General features: G+C 44.5%; 1 protein-coding gene across 3 annotated transcripts in view; it reads right to left on the minus strand.

The window, feature by feature from the left end:
* RNF19A (ring finger protein 19A, RBR E3 ubiquitin protein ligase) overlaps nucleotides 1-21914 on the minus strand; it is a 970824-nt gene that overhangs the window by 187151 nt on the left and 761759 nt on the right. For all 3 annotated transcript variants that reach the window (XM_069621438.1, XM_069621436.1, XM_069621437.1), the window contains one exon: nucleotides 6949-7092. In XM_069621438.1, the coding sequence (XP_069477539.1) occupies nucleotides 6949-7092 (144 nt within the window). The remainder of the gene's footprint in view (nucleotides 1-6948; nucleotides 7093-21914) is intronic.

The raw sequence follows: 21914 nt of genomic DNA on the forward strand, positions 1-21914 counted from the left end.
GACGTTTGAAATCTGAAGGCAAACTGCAGGGTTGGGGCTATTTATACCAGACGTCCTATTGGTGGGGCCTAAAGCATCCAAAAAGGACGTTGATAGGACACTAAAGTGTCAAAGTTTTCCATAGGAAAACGCCAAGTTAAATTTACCGAAGTATCCCAGCCTGACGACAGGGAAATATCCACATCAAGTGAATCCATGAAAGATCCAATGCTGGAGAATTATAACAATTCCTCGTTGCAACGATCCATTAATTCCCAATTATCTAGGAGCATACAAATTCATAGGCACCAGACAGGTGTGTCAGTTGTCCCCACTGCTATATGCAATTTACTTGGTACCACTTCAAACCTCCGTTCGGCAGAACAGACGAATACAAGGTATCCCCTTTGGAAGTGAGGAACACAAGAATGCGGCACACGCGGATGACATGCTGATGTCCCTTAAAAAAAAACAGAAAGATCGATGCCAGCGTTAATATCCGAGATAAGCGACATGGAAAAATTGTTGGGTCTCAAATTAAACATGACAAAATCTGAATTATTAGGTCCAGGTCCATTGGATATGCTAATCAAAACATTGCACACATACTCCACTTTTAAAGCTGCAAAAAAAGTATCCTTTATTTAGGGGTGAAATTGACAACCAAAGTCGCTTAGCCATATGAACGGAATTACTCAGCGGTGCTAAATCAGATAAGAGATCTTTAATAGATGGACCTCTATAAGAATCTTGTGGCTGGGATGAATAACCGCAGTCAAGATGGTGACATTGCCAAGGCTTTTGTCTCTCTTTCAGGCCCTTTTGACCTCAGATCTTCTTTAAAACAGCCAATAAACTGGTATCAAAATGTATATGGCAGGGAATTCCAAGATGGCCGCTGAGGATTGAAGGTGCACTCCTGTGAGCTCGCGGCTGGGCCTCAGAAAGGAGATTAAGCAGGATCAGAGCGGTGGAAGAAATTTAATTTCAGGCTGGAATAGAGAACGGCACCCAGTGTGCTGCAAAACTCGAGGTCCGCGTTGTAAGACCCCCCGGAGAGGACCGGACCCACAACTGGGAAAAGGAGCAGGTGCAATGGAGGTGAGCGAAGGATCGGAAGAAGTCAGCCAAGAATGTCCAGTTCCAAGACCCTGGCTGTATCAAGTGGCATGGGAGGGCTCGTTGGGGGAAGCAATACCCCCGAGACACTGGGAAGAACTGTGGAGGAACATTACAAAATTGACTAGGTCACTGCAACTGCAAGAGGTGTGGTATAAAATGATGCTCCAGTGGCACTACACCCCCAGTAAATTGTACAAGATGTTTGGATCATCATCCAAGGAATGTTGGAGGGCATGCAAGGGAGTGGGGGGATTAGAGGCACATCTAGTGGGGCTGCCCCAAGATAAAAGGATTCTGGGAGGAGATTATGAAAAGTTTACAGGAAAGTGTCCAGGAAGGCCTACCCCTGACATGAGCCTAGCAGCATGGTTGGTAATCGCTAAAAACCGGAAACAAAACTCCCCTCCGTCAATGATTAGTTGGTACCGCAAGCTTTGGGACATAGTGGCGATGGAATGGATGACCTACAGGGCCTAAGGGGATACGGACAGGTTTCACAACGTGTGGGGAGACATGTAACATTTTGTCATGAAGTCAGGGGCACGGGCATGCAGGGGTCGCATGCACAGAAGACCTGGGTGGACACTGTCCTAGTGCCTTTGGCGCCAGTAAACAAGAACATCCATTTAACACCAAAAAGCTTTTATTATGGACATAGCACTTCTGCTGCATTAACCTTGAACATTCCATCCATTAAGCAGGATGCATTAACCTTCAACATTCCATCCATTAAGCAGCCCCAAGTGTATTCTTGGGTGTGGCTGCTAATGGATTGCCTTCGCTCGTGCTCACTCTTTAGGAGAGGCAGGGTGTGGCTGGCAAGCCGGCCCTAATGGGCGTGCCCAGGATCTCAGCTATATAAACTGCCCCGATCCTCAAGACAGATGCTTTGCGTTATTCTGCACTTGCAACCAGCGTAACGCTCACCGTCGCCTGAGGTCAGACTTACCTTTGAAGATCCTGCTTCCTGAACATCCAGCTTCCTGCCAGCATACTTACCAACTGGGGAAGCTTTTACCTGTACATCTCTTCGGCGAACCAAGTATTCATCTTTACACTTTCCAGAACGCCGAAATCTTCATCTTGGCACCGCAGCACGACACGCTCCATCGTCGACAGCAGCGCCTGCAAGGAAAAACAGAAGACAAGGTTAGACATCGCAAAAACAGTCAGTTTAAGGTTGCGGTTCGCCATACTTCGCGCTTTTCCTCAAACCATCACTTACCTGCTGTCCAACATTGCAGTAGCATCTATCTTCCATCTGGCCGCGTCTCGCGTCTCACAGCTGCATTAAGGCTGCATTTCCATCTAAGCGAAGAAAACAGAAGAGAGACATTATTGCAGGCATAAATAGGAGCAACATATAAAGACATTAAACAGAATGAACAGCATCAAGAGCTCAAGAAAGACTTACCAACCATAAGGAGAAGCATAGTCGCAGCTGGACTTGACTAATCCTTATCAGGGATCAGTGAAGGAACTAGATCCCATTTGATGCACCCCTGCCAGAAGTAGCAGGACAGAAAGCTTATCTTCCATAATGCACATGTGAGCTTTATGGGCTGGCGTATGCTCACAGACACCGTACTTTGGGGTGAAGGGTTCAAGAGGTACAACAATCACAGATTGGCGCACTCACACTGTCATCTCCACACAGGAGCAGTATTACCACGTACCACCACTCACAGCTTTTCTACTGAGGGAGAGGCCTGAAGGGGGTGATTCAAGTTCAGGGAGGGCTGCAACCGTACCCCAACGCCTCTGCAGAGACCAGGTGAGCGTAACACATATCCTGAAAAGCGATTTTGTGCAACAATGGTGCACCCAAAACATTTGGGTGCTGTACATGGGATGACATACTGGTATATATGGGAGAATTATGGAAAAAGGACTGTATACTTCAGAAGATGCAGAAACTGGGAAGTGGTTCCTCAAGGATGGTCTGGGGGTGTGTTGGCAGGGGCAGGCATGTTTCAAAAAATTTGTTTTGATAAATGCCAACAGAAATATTTGTTTACAAAACATTATATGGCCGAATGAACGCTGTAGCATCTCCCTAGAAGCCCTGATGTCACCAAGACACAGAGGAGGGATGGGACTACCAAATCTTTACAAATATTATGAGGCCACAGGAATTATGAGGCAGCGGGACTATGGGTGATCAGGGAATGGTTTTCCAGAAATTGAGACAAAATATGGGCCAGGATGCATAGAGCAGTCGCAGGAACTCCCCTGTAAGGTGTTAGGCAGAAACCTGTGCAGTTCCCTTTGGGACCACTGCAAAAGATTTAAGACTACAGGTGTTGGCAGTAAACCCACTTGGTAGCAGTCTGCACCGCACAGATTCACTGTGGTAGCTGTGGCTGAGCAGCCAGACTTCCCTCAAGAAGAGTTAGGCAGTATACAGAGAATACAGAATAGGTACAGAGACACAGTAGCACAAGCAAACACTAACCAGAGCTAGGTGTAAAAGTATAAACTTATTTATTAAAGGTACACTCATAAATTACACCAGCACACTAGAAAAGATAAGAAAGTCAAACACAGTTACTATTACTCATATGTACATCCCTAATCATTCGTTGGTCAATTCTAAGTTAACACCACTTATTTCCAAACAGAGGTGAGCGCTTAACGTTAGATGACACTCCAACAAGTATTACCAAAAGGGAGGGAAAAGGCAGAAATAAAGAGAGCAGTAAGGTAAAACACTTTTCACATAAGGTTAGCAAAGGCAGTCAATGGTGGAACAAGGAGAATTAGTTTGGGGCCCGCTTTAGAGGGAGCCAGGCGAAAAATGTGCCCAAGATCACACAATGTCATCAGTCTTTGCAGGCGAGAGAAAAAGGTTTTACTACGGTTCTGAAAAGTTTAGTTAGGGTGTCCCAGTCCTACCCAGGTTCGAGAGCCGAGGGCTAAATCTACCCCGTACAATCGGTGGCAAGGGAGGCCGGGCGGATCACAGTACCTTTAAAAGTGGAAAGATTCCTCCAGCGGTGGTAGTCGTTCCTGGTAGTGGGTGCAAGTCGCGGCGTCATTCCGAGGAAGAGGTGATCTCGACGGGGAGGAAGGCTGCAGGTCGTTGCACTACCAGGGATGAGGCCAGCCGTGGAGTTCTTTGGTCACAAAGGATTTTTACCCCTCTTTCGCGGTTGAGGTAAAAAGTGGTATCCCGGTTGCCGGGGTGCTTGGCACAGGCAAGGCGGCCACGAGATGCTTCGGGACGGCGAAAAGAAGGCAGCAACTGGTTGTCCCCACCAGTTAAGGGAAGAAGACTCTCCGGCGGGAGATCTCCTCTGTCGTCGGAAAAAGTGGTGAGACGGTTCTGCAGGGCTTCACCGGTGGTGTCGTCTTGGCTGGTCGGCTCGGCTTCTCCCTCTTCGGCTTCTTAGGTCCTGTGGCGACTTCTGAATTTCCAGTCCCCAAAGCCCTGCTTTTATGCAGCAAACCCCCATTCACCCAGCCTAGCTGTCACTCAAACATGCTAAGTGGTGGGTGCGACTTGAGTTACCAAGGTAACTCAGTCCAGGGTGCCTAATTCCCCCTCCACCCCTCCTAAGTACCCCAGACAGAGTGGCACCACTTTGGAGGGCTTCTGTGGAGAAGCCCGCCAAAAGTGGAACAAAGGGCTCCACTTTGGGTCAGAGTTACAGAGGTGAACACCAAAGCCATTTTAGAATCAAGTTTTGGCAAAAAATACCAACCGGAGTTATAATAATAAAGAAATAACCCAGCGGTATGTTCAAGGCTACCGTAAATAAATAAATAAAGGTATTAGCCTAAAACAATGGGAAATCCCATAGGAAAATATTCGCGGTTGAATATAAAAAGTAGTTTCCACTGCCACCAGCCAAAACTCGATGAGGGGGGACGGAGACGTGCCCCCTCTACTAACAGACCCCGGGGCAATGGAATTGCCCCGGCCAGTACGTCCACAATATGATGGTTTGTACTGGTTCTGTTCAGGATTTGAGACTAGTAAAGTCAATGGTGACTTTACAGGCCCTGGGAGACAGTAGTCAGTCCCAGGGTATGGAGTCTATGTTGGGGGGTCCCTAGGACACCCCTGGGTTACGGCACTGAGGGTGCTGTGTAACCCCTCTCACAAAAACACATGAGGCCCTATGGAGTAAAAGACCCCATAGCCCATTCAACACAAGGCAAACCAAAGAAACACACTTCAAACATGTCCAAGAGTGAGGGTAAAAGAGTCTCACTCTTGGCAGGAGAAAAATAATAAACCCAGGAAATCCAACAAAGCTGCTGGGGGACTCAATAGGTTAGGAAATTCAGCCTAAACAGAGAATTCTCCCTAACATAAGGTTTACTGTGGTTACGGTAAAAGGAGAGACCCTGAGTGCAAGACTTGGTATGGTACTAAAGACTACCTGTGATATATGGCATAGCTTGCTGGGGAAGGGTTCCCTATCCACATGTCCATCCCCCATTCACTCTTCTCTTGCAGAATCCACAATTCTACCCTGTAATGGAGATGGGGAAGTTTAAACGATGGCGTGATAAGGGATGTATAAAGTTGGGAGATAAGGTTTGGGAGAAAGATTGCGACATTTGAGGAATGTAAGCAGCAAATTGGCCTAAGGGAATTAGATAGATTAAAATCAATTACAACACTGGTTGATGCAACCTGAAATAAGATGGACAGCAAAGGGACCGCTAACCCCGTTTGAAATCTTTAGAACTACACAATCTGGAGATAAACAGCTGGTGTCAAAATTATACTCGATCCTACAGGATTCAGAGCCCAAACAGTACTGGCCATACCAAACCAAATGCAAGGGTACCCTCTGGGAGGACATTCTGAAAAGTTACTGGGAAGATATATGGAGAAATATCCAGAAACTAAACAGATCGATCCAATTAGAGAGGCCTGGTACAGGATTATGATACAATGGCACTACACACCAGAAGAACTCCATAAAATGTATAATAGCACATCCCAAGACTGCTGGCAGGGGTGCTCTGAAAGGGGAGATTGGAGGTATTTCATGGGACTGCCCTAAGAACAAGCGGTTTTGGGGGGGGCATTAAAGATCAAATCCACCAGATGATGCCAGTCATGCATACACTAACCACAAGGGAATGACTGTGGTATTATGGATCCCGATTGCCTGCACTCCTCGAAACCTCAGAAGAGAGCTCCGATGGTGTTCTTGATATCCACCTGGCTGGTGTTAGCCAGGAAATGGAAACAGGCAAATCCCTCTACCATAGTAGAGTGGATTCATAAGCTGTGGGAGGTAATGGCATTAGAATGGCTTACCTAAAGCAAATAAGGGCAAGCAAATAGATTCAGTAATGACTGGGGTGAAATTCTGCACTCTCAGAGGAGACTTTATGCAACAAGGGTGTCCACAAAATATAAGACTTCTGAACAGAATGTAAAACAGATGAACCTTTATTATTCTTCGAAATTCTGGGTACTCGGATTTAATGTATACTGCGGGAAGGATGGGGGAGGAGGAAAGATTAAGACTGTTTTGATTGCGGTTGGTATTTTGCCTGTGTACTTTGTCTTTGAAGAACATTTAATAAAAAGACGTTTAAAAAAATGATTTGTTTAATTGACATCAATAAAGCTCAATCAAAAAAGAGGTAGAACATGCAGTCTCACAACTACCCTCACTCGAAAGAAAAAGGACCGCCATAAAGGTTCTTGGAAAGGTAATATTCTCCACTACATCAATTCTGTCTAATATATCCCTCTAGAAATCCACAACTCTCTTGCATTCCCCTGTGCGGTTCATGTGCTCAGGTCAAACAGTGAAAGAAAATTTACTAGCTAGTAACAATCAAAGAAAGTGTACAATCTTTGCATTTTCTGCGTACCTGTCTAAAGGTGTATAGGAATTTAGTATGGATCCGGCCATCGCTTTGGTACTGGCATTATCACTAACAGTTCCCAGACTGACGGTGCCAGATTCTCCACTCAGGCTGTACTGCTCCTTTTGCACATCTGCTTGAATTTCCAACCTTAAAAAAAAAAAGGTTTGTGTATATCAACTGTAACATGCCTACAAACCTGAATGTAAATCAAGTGATTTTGTTCTGTGACAAGGTCATCCATCTCCTTGCTTTTCAATAGGTGGCCCATTTCTCACTTTTGACAATTTGTGCATTCTTTTCTGTAGTAGAGGTTAGGAAAATATGGTAATACAAAAAGCAACAGAAGTATTAAAAAGAGCATTGTTAGTTATTCTCAAAGCATGTGAAGCCCAAACCACTGATCAGGAAAAACAAGTAATTATCGGACTAATGTTATTTGTTGGATGACATCTAGTGTTTAAAATGATAGTGCCTAGACTAGAATAAATGCACTGACATTTGCTTGGAATCAGAAGCTAAAAAGTTAGTGTACCCCATTGAAAATGTGCACATTCACACACACCTGTTTGTGTCTTGATTCAGCAGCAAGGGTTGGAAGATAGTTGGATGGCTATAGGAAAAGTTTATTTTCTTCTTGGGGTTAATGTAGATCTATCCCCACCCTCCCCCCCGCACAAACCCCCTTTACATGATGCCAAAACAGCTTGTTATTAGTCAACCGCTCAAGTAGCATTCATCTCTAAGAAAGTCACATCGAAAAAAAGGCCAGCATCGAGCTGGGTGAAACAAGCCTGATCAGTGAACATCTATAGAAGTAGTAGCAATTATTTCATTCAGATTCAAAATCCATTAAAACAGAGGACCATAAACAATTACAACAAAAAATCTCAGTATTACATCCTAAAATCCTATCAATCAAAAACACAGAAAAACATTAAAGTTTCATCATGCCTGTGGCCTAGATCTATTGCTCACATCCAGGGCCGCCTTAAAATGAGCAATGGAATATAAAAACGTCACACTGTCGCAGTGCATACAAATAAACATACTATCTCTACATGTGGTTCTTGATTGGATGTGGTCTATTCCACTGCTTCCTCAAGTTGTTTAGAAATCTACAGTCCAGAAAATGCACTAGGTCTTCACTACGCCCAAAGCCACATGGGCAGATCGCGTCCAGGCCAAGCCATGGTGCGCTTGTTAAGATATTCGCTTTGTGGGACTGCAGCTGGTCAAACCACACGCCAGAAGAGGAGACCGCCAATTATACTTACGACAGTTAGAAGCCCATACCATCTGCAAACTTAAATGTTTAAAACTTGGATTGAATCAGGAGCATGTCTTGTTTTGATCAAGGGCATATTATTGGGCAATTGTATTTTTAGCTTGCTTGGCAAATAGCAAATTAATGTACTTCACTTATGGATATAAGGAGACATTCATGCTATGTTTGACATCAGAGCTGTACATTTTGACATCCAAGAAGAGGCATGTGGCAATAGTGGCATCTAATCTGTTATACATTACGTATGGGACCATCAAATAAAACTAAATAGAGAATACAACAGGTATCATAATGGTTAGCAATGGTAGTATGAACTACCAAAGTAATTAAACATCGGGTGGGGAACAATGTTTGAGCCTCCAGGACAAGTCATTTATCAACAAACTAAATAAAATCAATCAATTTGCCTTTTTTTGCATAAAGTATTTAATATTCAACCAACGAGCATACGAACAGGAGAGTTTGCAATTAAGCATGCGTAATTGATTCTTCTTTGCTGGACTGGATTCAACCAGCCCCGTGAAACTCATGCTAAATATCTCAATTTTGTTACAGCTATAACAGCTTTGACAGGGCTATCGCATATGTGTGCAGACGTGTATTCGCTTTAATCACTGTTCTTAGGTAAGCTGAACCTGGCGTTTTTGTTCATACAATGTGTAGCATACTTTAATGTTAAACTGTCTGCCCAATGTTGGCAAATAGAAAAATACCTCTTAACTGTCTTAAAGCTCAGAAGCAGAATGCATTTTGCAGGCATTACTATTTAAGAAGGTGCCCTAACAAACATGCTGCAATGAAGTTGGTAAAGCAAAAATAAATGGGACAGGACTATAATTTCACAAATACGGTTATCACAGCCTCACCCTAAAATAGGTAAGCTTTTAATTGGTACGGAAAATTATAATGAACACATTAGTGTTAACCAAGTCCTGGAATAATCAATATGGTGTGAATAACATGGGTGTATTTCCCCAATACTAAATAGTGGCGTCTTATTTAACAGAGAGAAAACGCCAATCTCAAATTTAATCAACTGCTAGCCATAGTACTTCATTTCGAAAACCGCATGACAAATAGTGCGCATTAGGCGTAATGTGACAGCGAAACAGGTAAATGAAACATGTTCACCTTCAATTAATGATAACTACATGCAGTACGATTTTTCTCGGGGAATGGGTGTTAGACGAATGCTCACTTGTGTAACCATCTGTTAGAGGTTTCTTAATACTAAGGTGTCGAAATTGTATATTTCAAGTAACCAAACCCAGAGTCATTTAGACTGTGGACACAAGGCAGTCCGACAATTGATTCAAGTTTCTTGTAGATGCTGAGAAAGTATTAATGATGAAATATTGGAGCTCACACAACATTCTAAACAGTTGTTTTCGTCTTTGTTTGTCCACCTCTCTTTTCTCCTTACAGTGAAATCGCAATATATGAATGTTCATCATACAATATAAGTGTTCTAGTTTACAAATGGACTGAAATTCAACTAACTTTAGCAGTTGTAGTGTAAAGTGTGCCCTGATGACGACCCAACAGGTCAAAACACGTGTTGGCAATTGTGTGTATGATATTTAGGCAATCCTTTGTATATTCTTTACAGTTGGAAATCTTGTGTAGGATACTCAGGTAATCCTGTATATGTTACTTATAGGACCCAGTGTGATTCACAACAATAATCTTGTAATAGGTAAACCTTGAGAACATCCAATTGTAAGATTTGAGAATTGTAGAATTTTTCATACTGAAATTTGCTGTGAATCTTATGTGGCTGAAACCTGATGAATTCTATCTGCAGTGTATGATTATATTTTTTAAGAAACCATTTCTTAATTGGTGATGTGTAAACATTTTCTGTACTTTACCAATAAACTATAGCTTTGAACACAGGCAACTAATATTGTAGCATCATCTCTTTGTTCACTATTCCTTAAGAAGGGTGTAGAGCATGGAAGAGGAGAAACACTGCATCACTCTTTCTTGTAGGTGGGTTGGGGTAACCCACCATTTCTACCTGTACCGCAGCCTAATACTTATCTGAACTATATAGATCACTTTCCAACTATTGGTAGGGATCAATCAAGGGTAGGTTTACAGTGTATCCCACTACGTATTTCCATATATAGAATCCACATATTGGATACAATTAGAATTGTTCTCAGAACTCCCTTATCTCAGTGGAAAACACTATAGGACTTAAAGCAGCACAAGACATGGAGCTTGCTGATACAGTGCACTGGCTGACATAGCAGTTAGTGTTATTTCACAAAAGGAGCCATGGTTCACAAAAAGCAACCAACTATAAGAGTTTACGAAGAATTCAGTGAGGGAGGATCAAGTTCAGGTACCAGGATGGGACCCAGTGGCTGATACGATGATACCAGTGGAGTACACCAGACAGGTGGCATTTCACTGATGCTTTCAAAGTAGAAAATAATTAGTATGGTCTATTTCTGTAGGCCCCGATCCGCACGGGTCAACATAGAGCCTTGATCGACAAAAACAGTAGGATGACATGTCTCATGGAATTTGTCAGGGGATTGAATAGACATCTGGAGGGCCCAGTGTCAGAAACCTGACAACCTATCCATGTACCTTGTATACTAAGTCCTAGCGGATGCCTGGATGACCTTTTGGACATAGGTCTAGATGAGCAAAGGTCATTTTCATCATGGGTGTAGGACATGGGAAGGGCAGGGGGGGACAAATCCCCCCCCCCCCCACAATTTTAAGCAGGGGGGATATAAGGGCAGTTATCCACCCCACTCCCAATCTTTCCACAATCAGAAGTGAGGGGAAAGAAGGGTTTATTTTATTGTTGCATATATAGTAAAAACAATACCTTACACAACAATTTCAATCAGATTTACATAATTAACAAAACATTAAAAAGATCAATTTATGAAAAATGCTAAAATTAGAAGCACCCCAGCAGGGTTTACACCTTATCTAGGTTCACAAACTACTTATTCTATAAAAAGACAAAATATTTAGAACAAAAACTTTAGTAAATATGAAGATAAGACTTGAATTGCCAATAAACTACATTGAGGCCGATCTACATTACTTCACTTAAAAGAGCTTCTCCTTGAGTCATAACAATTGATATTGGTTTAAACATTTGTTTTGAAAAAATTGAATAAAGCTAAAATTAAGGACGTGTACTTGTCATAAGCCTATTCCATAAAAATACACCATTAACATTTTCAGTTGAGTGAACATGAGATTTAAAATGTTTAATTCTGTATTTTGTTAGATCAGTACAATCAATAACTAGATTAAAGTGTCTCAGTGGGTTGTAGGTGAAAGGGTCGAATGCAATTGTTTCGAATGCAATAGATTCGAACCAAAAGGACCGGAAAAAAAAAGTAGAAAGTACGTTTTTTTTTTTGTGGGGGCTGAGGGGGTTTGGGGTCCCTCCCAAATCCCTGTTTTTAGTGTAAAGACCCGTTTTTTTTCTATACGAAAGCAACAAAAAAAATATATTTAAAAAAAGGCATTCAACTTTTTTTTCGGTCCTTTTGTTTCAAAACTATTGTATTTTGAAACAATGTATTCAACCCTTTGACCGGACACCGTCTCAGTGCAATTGTCTGTGCAAAGTCTGCAGGATCTAAGGTGATGCACAATATCAAGTTGAGGTCCAACTATTTCAAGTGTGGGCAGACAGTTCAATCTAAATTTCATATGCAATTGCCGGGACACGGCAGACGGGAATTTTCTTAGATAAAGCCTCAACTTCCTGGCATGGATATACATTGTACACCGAATTGTCAATCTTTTCAGTCTCTGCAGATCGTCAATATCCCAAATTCTATCCCATTTTTTGACTGCTCTTTTTAGGGCCAACTGTTTGGAATTTCATCTACATCCATCAATTATATGAAGCTCCGACACCTCTCTTTAAAGCTTTTGATAAAATCATTTGTTCCACCATCCATCATAAGCTTCAAAGAGTCGTATATGCCTATGTCCCTGTTTTCATCCATTTTAAGATAAAGTGACAGGCTCCTATATATGCATATGGACCACCATGATTGGAGACCCAATTCCAGTATGATCAAGATGATGGAGACTTATTTGGGTATACATAGGGCTTCTTTTAGGACTCGACCCTCCAGGATGTTGAGGATTTTCCCATCCTTAAGACATAGGGCCTCATTACAAGGTTGGCAGTAAGGCAAAAACGATGCCAGTATGGTAATACCGGCATCGTTTACCGCTCTGGTGTATTCTGACCGGGCAAACCGGTATTCGCGGCACCCTAAATAACGGTGCCGCTAATAGCGTCATGGGCGCGTACACGCGCCCCTTTGGGGAGCAAATACCGGCATGCCGGTAATAGGGGGACATCGCAACCCACGCGGACATGCAAATACCGGCATCACGAAGCTGGTAATCACGGGCTGCACGATGCCGGCCATACAGGCATCGTGGACCACCCGCAAACAACAATCATGATACAAGGAAACTGCCACAGGTGCACACAATCCCCACAGGTGGAGTCTATGGAGGCTGGGCCAGTATAAAATGAGCACACCCACACACCACACCCCTTCCAACACCAAAATGCTACCACTAGCTGTTGCAATCATGGCGCTGGAGGAGATGCCCATTCTGCTACAACTACAGCAACAACTACAGCAGCAACAACAGGCAGCACAGAGGAGACGCAGGAGGAGAAGGAGGGTGAGAGAGGCCCAGCAATTACCACCAGCACAGCCAGCAGTGCCTCGTAGGCAACCACCAATCCCTCGCACCAGACCAAGCCCTTTTAACCTAACCCTTGAGCAGATCCACACCCTGTACTGGTTGGACCGTGACACCATCACCACCATAGTGGACATGATACAGAACGACATTGCCAGCCTCATAAATACGCACTGCCTTCCCCCCGCTACTAAAGGTGGTGTCTGTGCTACACTTCCTGGCCACAGGCACCTACCAACACACAGTGGGCCAGCTGCATGGCATTCCACAGCCACTATTTTCACGCATGTTGAGCCAAGTGCTGGATGCCCTCCTGAAGCATGCAAGCAGCCACATATCCCCTACCACGGACTGCCCAGGAGATAGCCGACACCAAAGTAGGCTTCCATTCACTGGCAGGCATGCCCAATTGTGTTGGTGCCCTCGACTGAACTCATGTGGAATTGGTAGTCCCCATGCCATAGAGGCGGTGCACCGAAATCGCAAGCAATACCACTCCATCAATGTGCAAATGGTATGTGACTCCAGCAGGATCATCACACATTGCTGCGCCCGATTTCCCGTATCAACACATGATGCCATGGTACTGCGTAACTCCACGCTACCCCGTCACATGGAGCGACATGCTGGACCACGTGCCTGGCTGCTTGTTGAGTTGCACAACTGTCCCATGGCAGTGCTTTGGGGTACTAATTGTAGGGATGCATAAGGGAGGGGCATACTGCACCTGGGTGGGAAAGGGGTGGGGGCATACTGCACCTGGGTGGCAATAGCCAGTGATTGGAGAATGCATGCAGAGCTAAAGACTCCTGACCTGAACCGGCCAAACGGAACATGACATCACTGGGCCACATATCACAAATAATGCCCATCGATGACAAGTAAGATGCACAACCAGGCCACCATGGTGATGGCAAGCAATGCATGAATGAACAGGATGGCAAATGTGGCAATGTGGTCAGTGTGACCATGCATAGTGAAGAATGAACAGCATGAATTGGAGGTTAAACCATGTTGCACTACCACAGCACATCTGCCTCAGCATGCATGATTACACCCTCCATCATCTATTGAACGCCATCCAGACTACCACACCTCATATCAGTTTAGAATGCATCTAGGTGACAATTTTGCATACGTACAGGGACATGTGCATGTCCACAACAAATAGCAGCCGCCATGACTGTGCTTCCTGAAGGTTCCAGCTCAGAGTGACACACACCTATTTGCATTTGCCTGCAGGTGACAGAGGATATCCCTCGAGGCCGTGGAAACTTACCCCTGTGCGGAAACCGCAGAACAGCCATGAAGAGGAGTAGATTTGTGTGCACACCCGCACCCGTGTTGTGATAGAGCAGACCTTTGGACTGTTGAAGGTGCATTTCGGCTGCCTAAGCAGGTCTGGTGGGGCACTCCTATATAGGCCTGAGAAGGTGGCAAAGATCACTATGGTCTGTGTCATGCTGCACAACATGTGCGTCCGGAGAAATGTACCACTGCCACCTGACATTGACATGCATGCCCCGGGTGAGGATGAAGAGGATGTAGACGGAGGTGAAGTAGCCCCCCTGCTAGTACATGATGCATGGGATGGCCATGCAGTACGCCAAGCACAGATTCACGAATACTCCTTTCCCACAGGGACTATGAAAGACATGTGTCAGTCAGACACTGGGCCAATGTGGACATGCACACAGGGTATGTTGGGAGTTGGGCACTGGACACCGTAACACATTTAAAGGATGCACATGAAAATAATGTCCAGCCATGGATTTTTCTTATCACAACGTGTGTATTAATTACAACAGCAAAAATGTGCCCACTCCCCCCTCCCTAACCCCACCAACAAACTCCCAGACCCCCCCCAACAAACTCCCAGACCCCCCCCCAACAAACTCCCAGACCCCCAATCGACTCCACAAGATTCACCCCTTCACCCCCAACCTTGTGTTCCACTCCCATTGTCCGCCCACACTACTTCCGGGACTTCTTCCTGTCCGGAGGCGGCATTTCAGTGTGCCTTGCACTCCTACGTGTCGGGCGCACTAGGCTGGTGGGGACAGATTAAGCTGGTGTGGAGGTAGTAGGTGAGTCGCTGGCAGGTTCCACACCTCCTGCAAGCTGTGGCCGCTGCATATGGAGCAGCACTGAAGTCAGCACCTGTGTCACCGCCCCCAGGCAGTCCCTCATTAGCCGAGCCGATGCATTAACAGCGGCTGTGTTGGCTTCGATGGCCGCTGTGGTCCCTGCAATTCCTGTGGCAATACCCCGCCTGGTTTCCTCCCTCTCCGCTATCTACTGGCAGAGTAGGTCTAACATGGCCTCCTGTTGCGCCTCCACCATCGACAATCGTGTCTCCAAGGTTTTGGAGGGGGCTGGAGTGGTGGGTTGTGCAGTCACGTGGATGGCATTTTCGGTACTGTACTCCTCAAAGGTGGGTAGGTCACAGTTACGGAGGCAAGGATCAGCTTCACTGCAGGTGGGTGACTGCAGGTGGTGGGGCGAGGGGGTGGGCATGGGGCGAGGGAATGTCACCTCGGTGTCTCCCTATGGCTCCACACTGGCATCAAGTTCTTCCCCAGTGGAGGCGGGTGCTTCCAGGGACTCCCCTTGGACAGGTGTGGGTGTGGCCTGCTGGGTCAGTAGTGTGTCAGGCACACTGGCAGCAGGTGTTGCTGGCTGTGTCCCAGCTCGCACAGGCACACTGGCAGTGGCTGTGTCCTACTTGCCTCCAGTGGAGGTGGTGGTGGTTGCCCTCTTGTTAGGGTGTGAGGTGGATGCCCTCGCAGTGGTCTCCTGGGTTGCTTCTTCCTCATCGGTGCCTGGGGAGGTAGAAGAGATGCAAGGCATCAGTGATGTGTGACATGGCAGAGGCATAAAATGGTGCTGTTCATTATTCATTTGATCATGCATTCATGTCTTACAGGTGTGTCACGCAGGGTATTCAGAGGGGGCATGTTAGCATTCACTGCATGGCAGGTGGCATGCCGTTGATTTGGGGTTTGTGTGATCTATCACATGGGCAAGGTCCAGGTGTGTTGGCTGTGTGTTGGTTATGGGATTGGCACTCAGCATGCATTTCAGTGTGGCAGGGTTTGGCCCGCCATCTGGACTTGGATATGGTCATGTGGGTGTTGGGACATGCATTGCCTTGCCTAGACTCTCTACCACTTCACTTGTGCTACGTCATGGTCTCCCCTACAGGGATCTGCAGGGTCACTCACCTCCTTCTGTGGTTGATGCCGCACCGTCTCTATTTCGCATAATCCCTTGATGGACTCAGGACTGATGAATCTGCTAGCCGTCTCCTCCCAGGGCATCAATTTGGCAGGGCGGTGGGCACCCCCGCCTGTGGACATGACCTCCCTCTAATTGCTGCCCATGATATTGCGTACCCTCAACCGGAGGTCATGCCACCGCTTCCTGAAGTTCCTCACACTGCGCGGGGTGGTACCTACGGCTGATACCTGGCGGCCTACCTCCTGCCAGATTTGCCTCTTTTGTTGCTGCACCTCCCGCTTCTTGTCGTGGGATTGGGTTATGTCTGCATGTGCAGCTAGAGTGTCCGCTAACATGGTCAGCTCTGTGTCTGAGTAGCGCTGTTTCCGTAGCCGGGGGGTGGTCTTCCTGGTAGCATTTGACATTCTCTATAGTTTTCCACTGTGCTCTCCAGTTATCAACGGTTGGTTCCGGAGGATTGCAATGGATTATGTTTTTAAAGATGGCCGCCGGCCCATTTCCCATTCCTGCGCGATGACGTTATTTCCGAGTCCAGTTTTGCGAAGCCGGTATTAGCATGGTGGTATTACCGGGCCGGTATTTAGGGGTATCTCCTGGGCGGTGCCGGTATCGGCGGGTCCCGTGATGCTGCTATCGGGGTGTTGGAGGGCCTTTAGCGGCATGCCGGTATTTCCATTACCGGCATGGGGGTTCGCGCTTGCTCCGGCACTCATGATCACCTGCTATTAGCGGGTTCATACGAGCACGGACCCGCTCTTACTGGCATGCCGGTAATGAACCAGTTTTTACCGGGCTACTCGTAATGAGGCCCATAAGCTCTATTCCATACAGGACCATTTGTGTCACGTTAAGACAAAATAACTCTGAAGGGGACAAAGGAGTAAGCACAAAAGCGCCTATAGATGATTTTAATCATAGAGGTACAAGTTCTCACTTTTTCGTCTAGCCTCTTTCTCCTCTGTATGAATACATTTTTGTTTGCAAACAGAAATTCCAGCTAATATAATTTGTCTGTTTATTGAATTCTAGTCTGGTCTACTATCCATACATAGCTCTTTTTTAAAAAAAAACTTTGTTGGTAAAGACTATTATCTTTGACTTAAGCGGATTGAATGTTCAACCGTTCTCCTCCAGGTACTTAGCTACTCCATCCAAAGCACAATGAAGACCTGCTGGTGTAAAATCAAGGAGGAGCAAATCATCCGCATATGAAATGGAGCTAGTTCGTAACCTACCACATCTTTGGGGGTATAGAGACCATTAGTTGCTACGTTCCCATAAGGGACATATACAGGTTAAGCAATGTAGGGGCTACCAAACAACTTTGTCATACTCCTTTGTTTATAGCAATGTTTCTAGAGCAAGCCCCCTCCATATTTCATCTTATTTTTACACTGTTGTCAGAGTGTAGTGTCTGAAGTTTATTTAACAGAGCCTGTGCCATTCCCTGTTTTTCCAATTTTTCCCATAGAATCACTCGGTCTACATTATCAAATGCAGCCGAGCGGTCCAAAACTGCCACATACAGTGTCCTCCCAGTCTTACCTCCCGTCTGAGCTAAACACGATAAGGTAAGCCCACTGAGAATAGTACTGTATCCCTTTCTGTAGCCCATCTGTAAAGGGGCTTAAGATGTTCATCGTTTCGATCCATTTAATGAACAACCTCAAGAGAATATTGGAAAAAATCTTTGAGAATGCACCTGTTTAAGATATTGGACGTTAACTCAAAGGTTCCTTCCCATCACCTTTTTAGAAAATTGGTACTACGATAGCCATATTCCAAGATGAAGGAATTAGACCAGTCTCACTATATGGGAGAACAGCAGGAAAAGGATTTCACACAACAAGACAGGGTTTAATTTCAAAAGATTATTAATGATCCCATCTGGTCCACAAGACAGTGTTTTTCAGTTTATTAATGACCAGTGTTATTAGATCCTCATCTAGAACATACTTCCCTAAGGACTCGTAATTACAAACGTTATTGATCTTGCTTGAAGCATTTAGTGTTACCCCAAAATGTATTGCTACAAAATTCTACCCAATCATTCTTCGATACAGATCTGGTTGTTCTCCTTCAAATTTTATTTGTTCCATAGTGACCAGTAATTGCCCTTTAACAGATCCAAGAAGAGTTCTTGGTCGATCTTGAAATACTTCAACAACTTGTGATTGCGCAGCCATGACTTACATTTGTTCTTTAAAGAACACATTTCCAGCTTCTTCAATTGTCAGTGTCCTTTAGATTTAATTACTTGTCTCACATTGTATCCGAATAAGCATTTAACACCGATATCGTGATTAACCAACTAGTATTTTCTTTCCAAAAAGTTACATTTCTTCCAAAACACCAATAAATGAGTCTTGTGTTTGAGCATTGACAATGTATTGTGTATCTCAAGTGGAGAACGCCTCAAATGTTTCTCCTTGTTATAAATGGCGTTCCACCAGGCCTCAATTGCCTCATTAACTTTGTGTCAGGTTTCCTTCCCTTATTCAAGTTTCCTTCTCATTATTTCTCTTTATTTATCCTTTTCAGATTAGCTTTGTGTGGGTGGGAAGTTTTCTATTATAGTTGGTTAGGCCTTAACTTGCTGATTCAGAATCCTGGTTCTGACCCAAGGCAAAATGGAGCCTCACAGTGACAGCTCTGATTGGTTAGAAGACAATGCAGAACAACAATGAACATTCTAAACTGTCACTCTGTGCCTTTCATCATCAAAACCCCATCTGAGAGGACGTGTTTAGTGGCTGCTCCTGCTTTAGTCTTAGGCCTGGTGGATTTTATCCTTCAGGCGTCAGCAGTTGAGCGGCTACTTTCTTGGGGGTTACAGGAGAAGCTATCAGTTGGCAGGAATTCGTTTTTGAAGACAGGAAAAGCAGAAGATCCTTATGAATTCGCTCAGGAGATAAGTGACTTTATTTGTACTGTAACTCTGTTCATCATAATGACATTCTCCTTGAAAATTCGTGAAAAGTTGTGTTTGTACTAGAACTTTTGAACTCCAGGAGTGCACGTGTGTTTTCCAGCGCGGTGTTCCTTAGCGCGAGAATCTGTTTGTCGCGTGCGAATTCAAGTGCGCGTGTGTTTTCTAGCGCGGGTGTTCTTAGCGCGAGAAGCTATACGTCGCGTGTGAACTAAAGAGCGCGTGTGATTTCTAGCGCGGGTGATCCGAGCGCGAGAATCTGTTTGTCGCGTGCGATTTTAAGTGCACGTGTGTTTCACAGCGCGGATGCTCCTTCGCGCGAGAATCTATACGTCGCGTGTGGATTAAAGAGCGCTTGTGTTTTCCAGCACGAGTGTTCCTTCGCGTGAGAATCAATTCGACGCGTTTCAACTCAAGAGCGCGGGTGTTTTTATTTCGCGTGTTCCGCGCGAGAACATTATTGCGCGTGTGGATTTTTGCGCGTGTGGTTTCTTTTAATCGCGTGTATTCGTTCGTAAGTGAACTCTTTGCGCGTGTTCTTCAACCAGGAAGATTTCTAAGTGAAGTTCATCTGAATGGAGATAACCTGCGTGTGCGTTTAACACGTGTTTTTTCTCAAGGATTCAAAAACTCAATATAATTATAAATAGTTTGAAAAGTTTGAAAGAAAAAGAAAGAATATTTTTTAAAACAATCTAACTGGACATCCAGGGCATTTTGGAAAAAAGACAATGAACTAAGATTTCCAGATTTGCCTAAAGTAAGAAGTTGCTGTGAATTTCAAGTGTCTCAAGTAAGAGAGATTTTCAGCTTCTTTATCAGCTTCTCTAAGAAATTTCAAGAGAAGAGCCAGGTATGATTCTTCATTATTAGTTAAGGATTAATGTCTTCCCATTCATAAGGTTAAGTAAGTAAATTAAGGAATTGTATCTGCTTTTCTTATATCCTCTGCAGGTTCAGCTCTGGTTAGCCTTGACGCAGTCTGCCTGGTGTTGTTTTGTTATCCACTTCCCCCTTTCCCTTTGGGGTGTAGTTTACAGAGCTGAATTGAAATCTAGTTCTGGGAATTACATCTCAGGGGGATTGTCGGGGGTTCAGCAGCTTCCGCGGACACAGGACCTCTCAGCCTGACACTTTGGTAACTAAACTTGCACACTGAGTTGGAGAACCAACCCTCTTATTAGTAGGAACTAGGACTGATGCTGGCAGCATGGTGTGATCACTTCTACTAGTTTTTCTTACCTCAAGAGAGGTTATATGAGAGATTTCACATATATATTTAGTCAACTGTCGATTCAAGGCCCATTCCAAACCAAGTACCCACTGGTTCTGGACAAAACAGTGTTTTCAATTGGCAAAAACCCCACCTCGCCAAGAAGGTGGACCAAATACATCTATTGCTCCCTCTGGGCGCCTGGAGCCTGTGCTTTGAACCAGCAGACAGGTTTATCACCTCATCTAAATTTTCGTCATTCAGATCTATTCAAAGACAGAAGCTATTGAAGTCCCCCACCATGATAATTAGTGTTCTGTCTAAGGTATCTATACTCTTTTTCCCCCTTCCCGTCGCTAAATTGATCTTCCATCAGGAAGAATATCTGCCCTAAAAGAGGTCATTTTTCTCAGAAACTTTCTAGATCCACTATTCTTGTATTTTGTGTTTCCTTTCATGTTTTATTTTATATCCACTATTGTTTTGATCGTTAACTAAATGTGCTATGTTTGTGTGTGCTGCTTTTTAAAGCTTGGAACAAAGGGCAATAGCAATAATGTCTAGGATATCACTTGATGCAGTAGGTAACTCTTGTTGGTCTCTTCTGTTAATACATTAGTAATTAAGGAGCTTTTTCCTGTTAATAATAAAAGTGTTTCAATTTCATTTGAGGTGTTTAATCGAACCTCCAGAACAACCGTATCATACAGTCGAATGAAGGACTGTAAAAGAAGATTCAAAGCAATGAGTGGACTCCTACATTTTGCAATATTGACTTATTGTCCTGAGCCGCTGGACTGGTAACCCGCCAACTCTTGAACTGATCTCTCGGAGTGATGCAACTTTGGGCATACGTTTCTTCACTGAAGTGGGATTAATTAACAGAATCAGCCTCGCTGTTGCCATCTCTCACATGCGTATTAGGCGATTCAAACATAGGTGATGCACTTAAGCGAGTGGAAGGTATTTCAAGTGCCTGGATTTCATCTTCCAAGCTTACACATGTCCATTGCAGAAAGGCTAGCCCGCCTTTCTATGTCCCTCAAGACGGGTCAAGAAATATCACAGCCGTCTTCCTGCTCACTTACACAAGCTCGTGTTAAAGAATTTGATGTTTGGCCTGCAATGAGAGCTTGACTAAATGTTCTTCTCAGCACATGTGGATAGAAAGGTTATTTTATTGCAGCTCATTTTAGACTTTTGAATATTCTGTACCACCTCCTTATCCAATGGGGTCTTACCAGTAGACCTCAAGTTATATTGTTCCTCCCCACCCCTGCCTTATTGACATTTAACTTTTTGAATAGGAATGCTCAAGTATATCTACACTATTTTTTCACAGACAAGAGAATTCAAATTATTTGACTATCGTGCCACTCCCAATCAGTTCACACAAACTACCAAGTAAATATAAAAGAAACGATCGGATTGAGCAGAAATCGGACAGACACTGCCTGCAGTCACTATGCTGTAGTAAATTTCACAACTAAGTCCAAATATGTGCCAAAAAGATGCTGTTCTGCAGAGCTCAAAGGTTTACTGCCCAAAGTCGCTCTGCTGTAGAAAGTGGCACACGTTTGTCCCAA

This window comes from Ambystoma mexicanum, chromosome 5q (assembly GCF_040938575.1).
Source record: "Ambystoma mexicanum isolate Mex_15411 chromosome 5q, UKY_AmexF1_1, whole genome shotgun sequence".
Lineage (NCBI taxonomy): Eukaryota > Metazoa > Chordata > Amphibia > Caudata > Ambystomatidae > Ambystoma > Ambystoma mexicanum.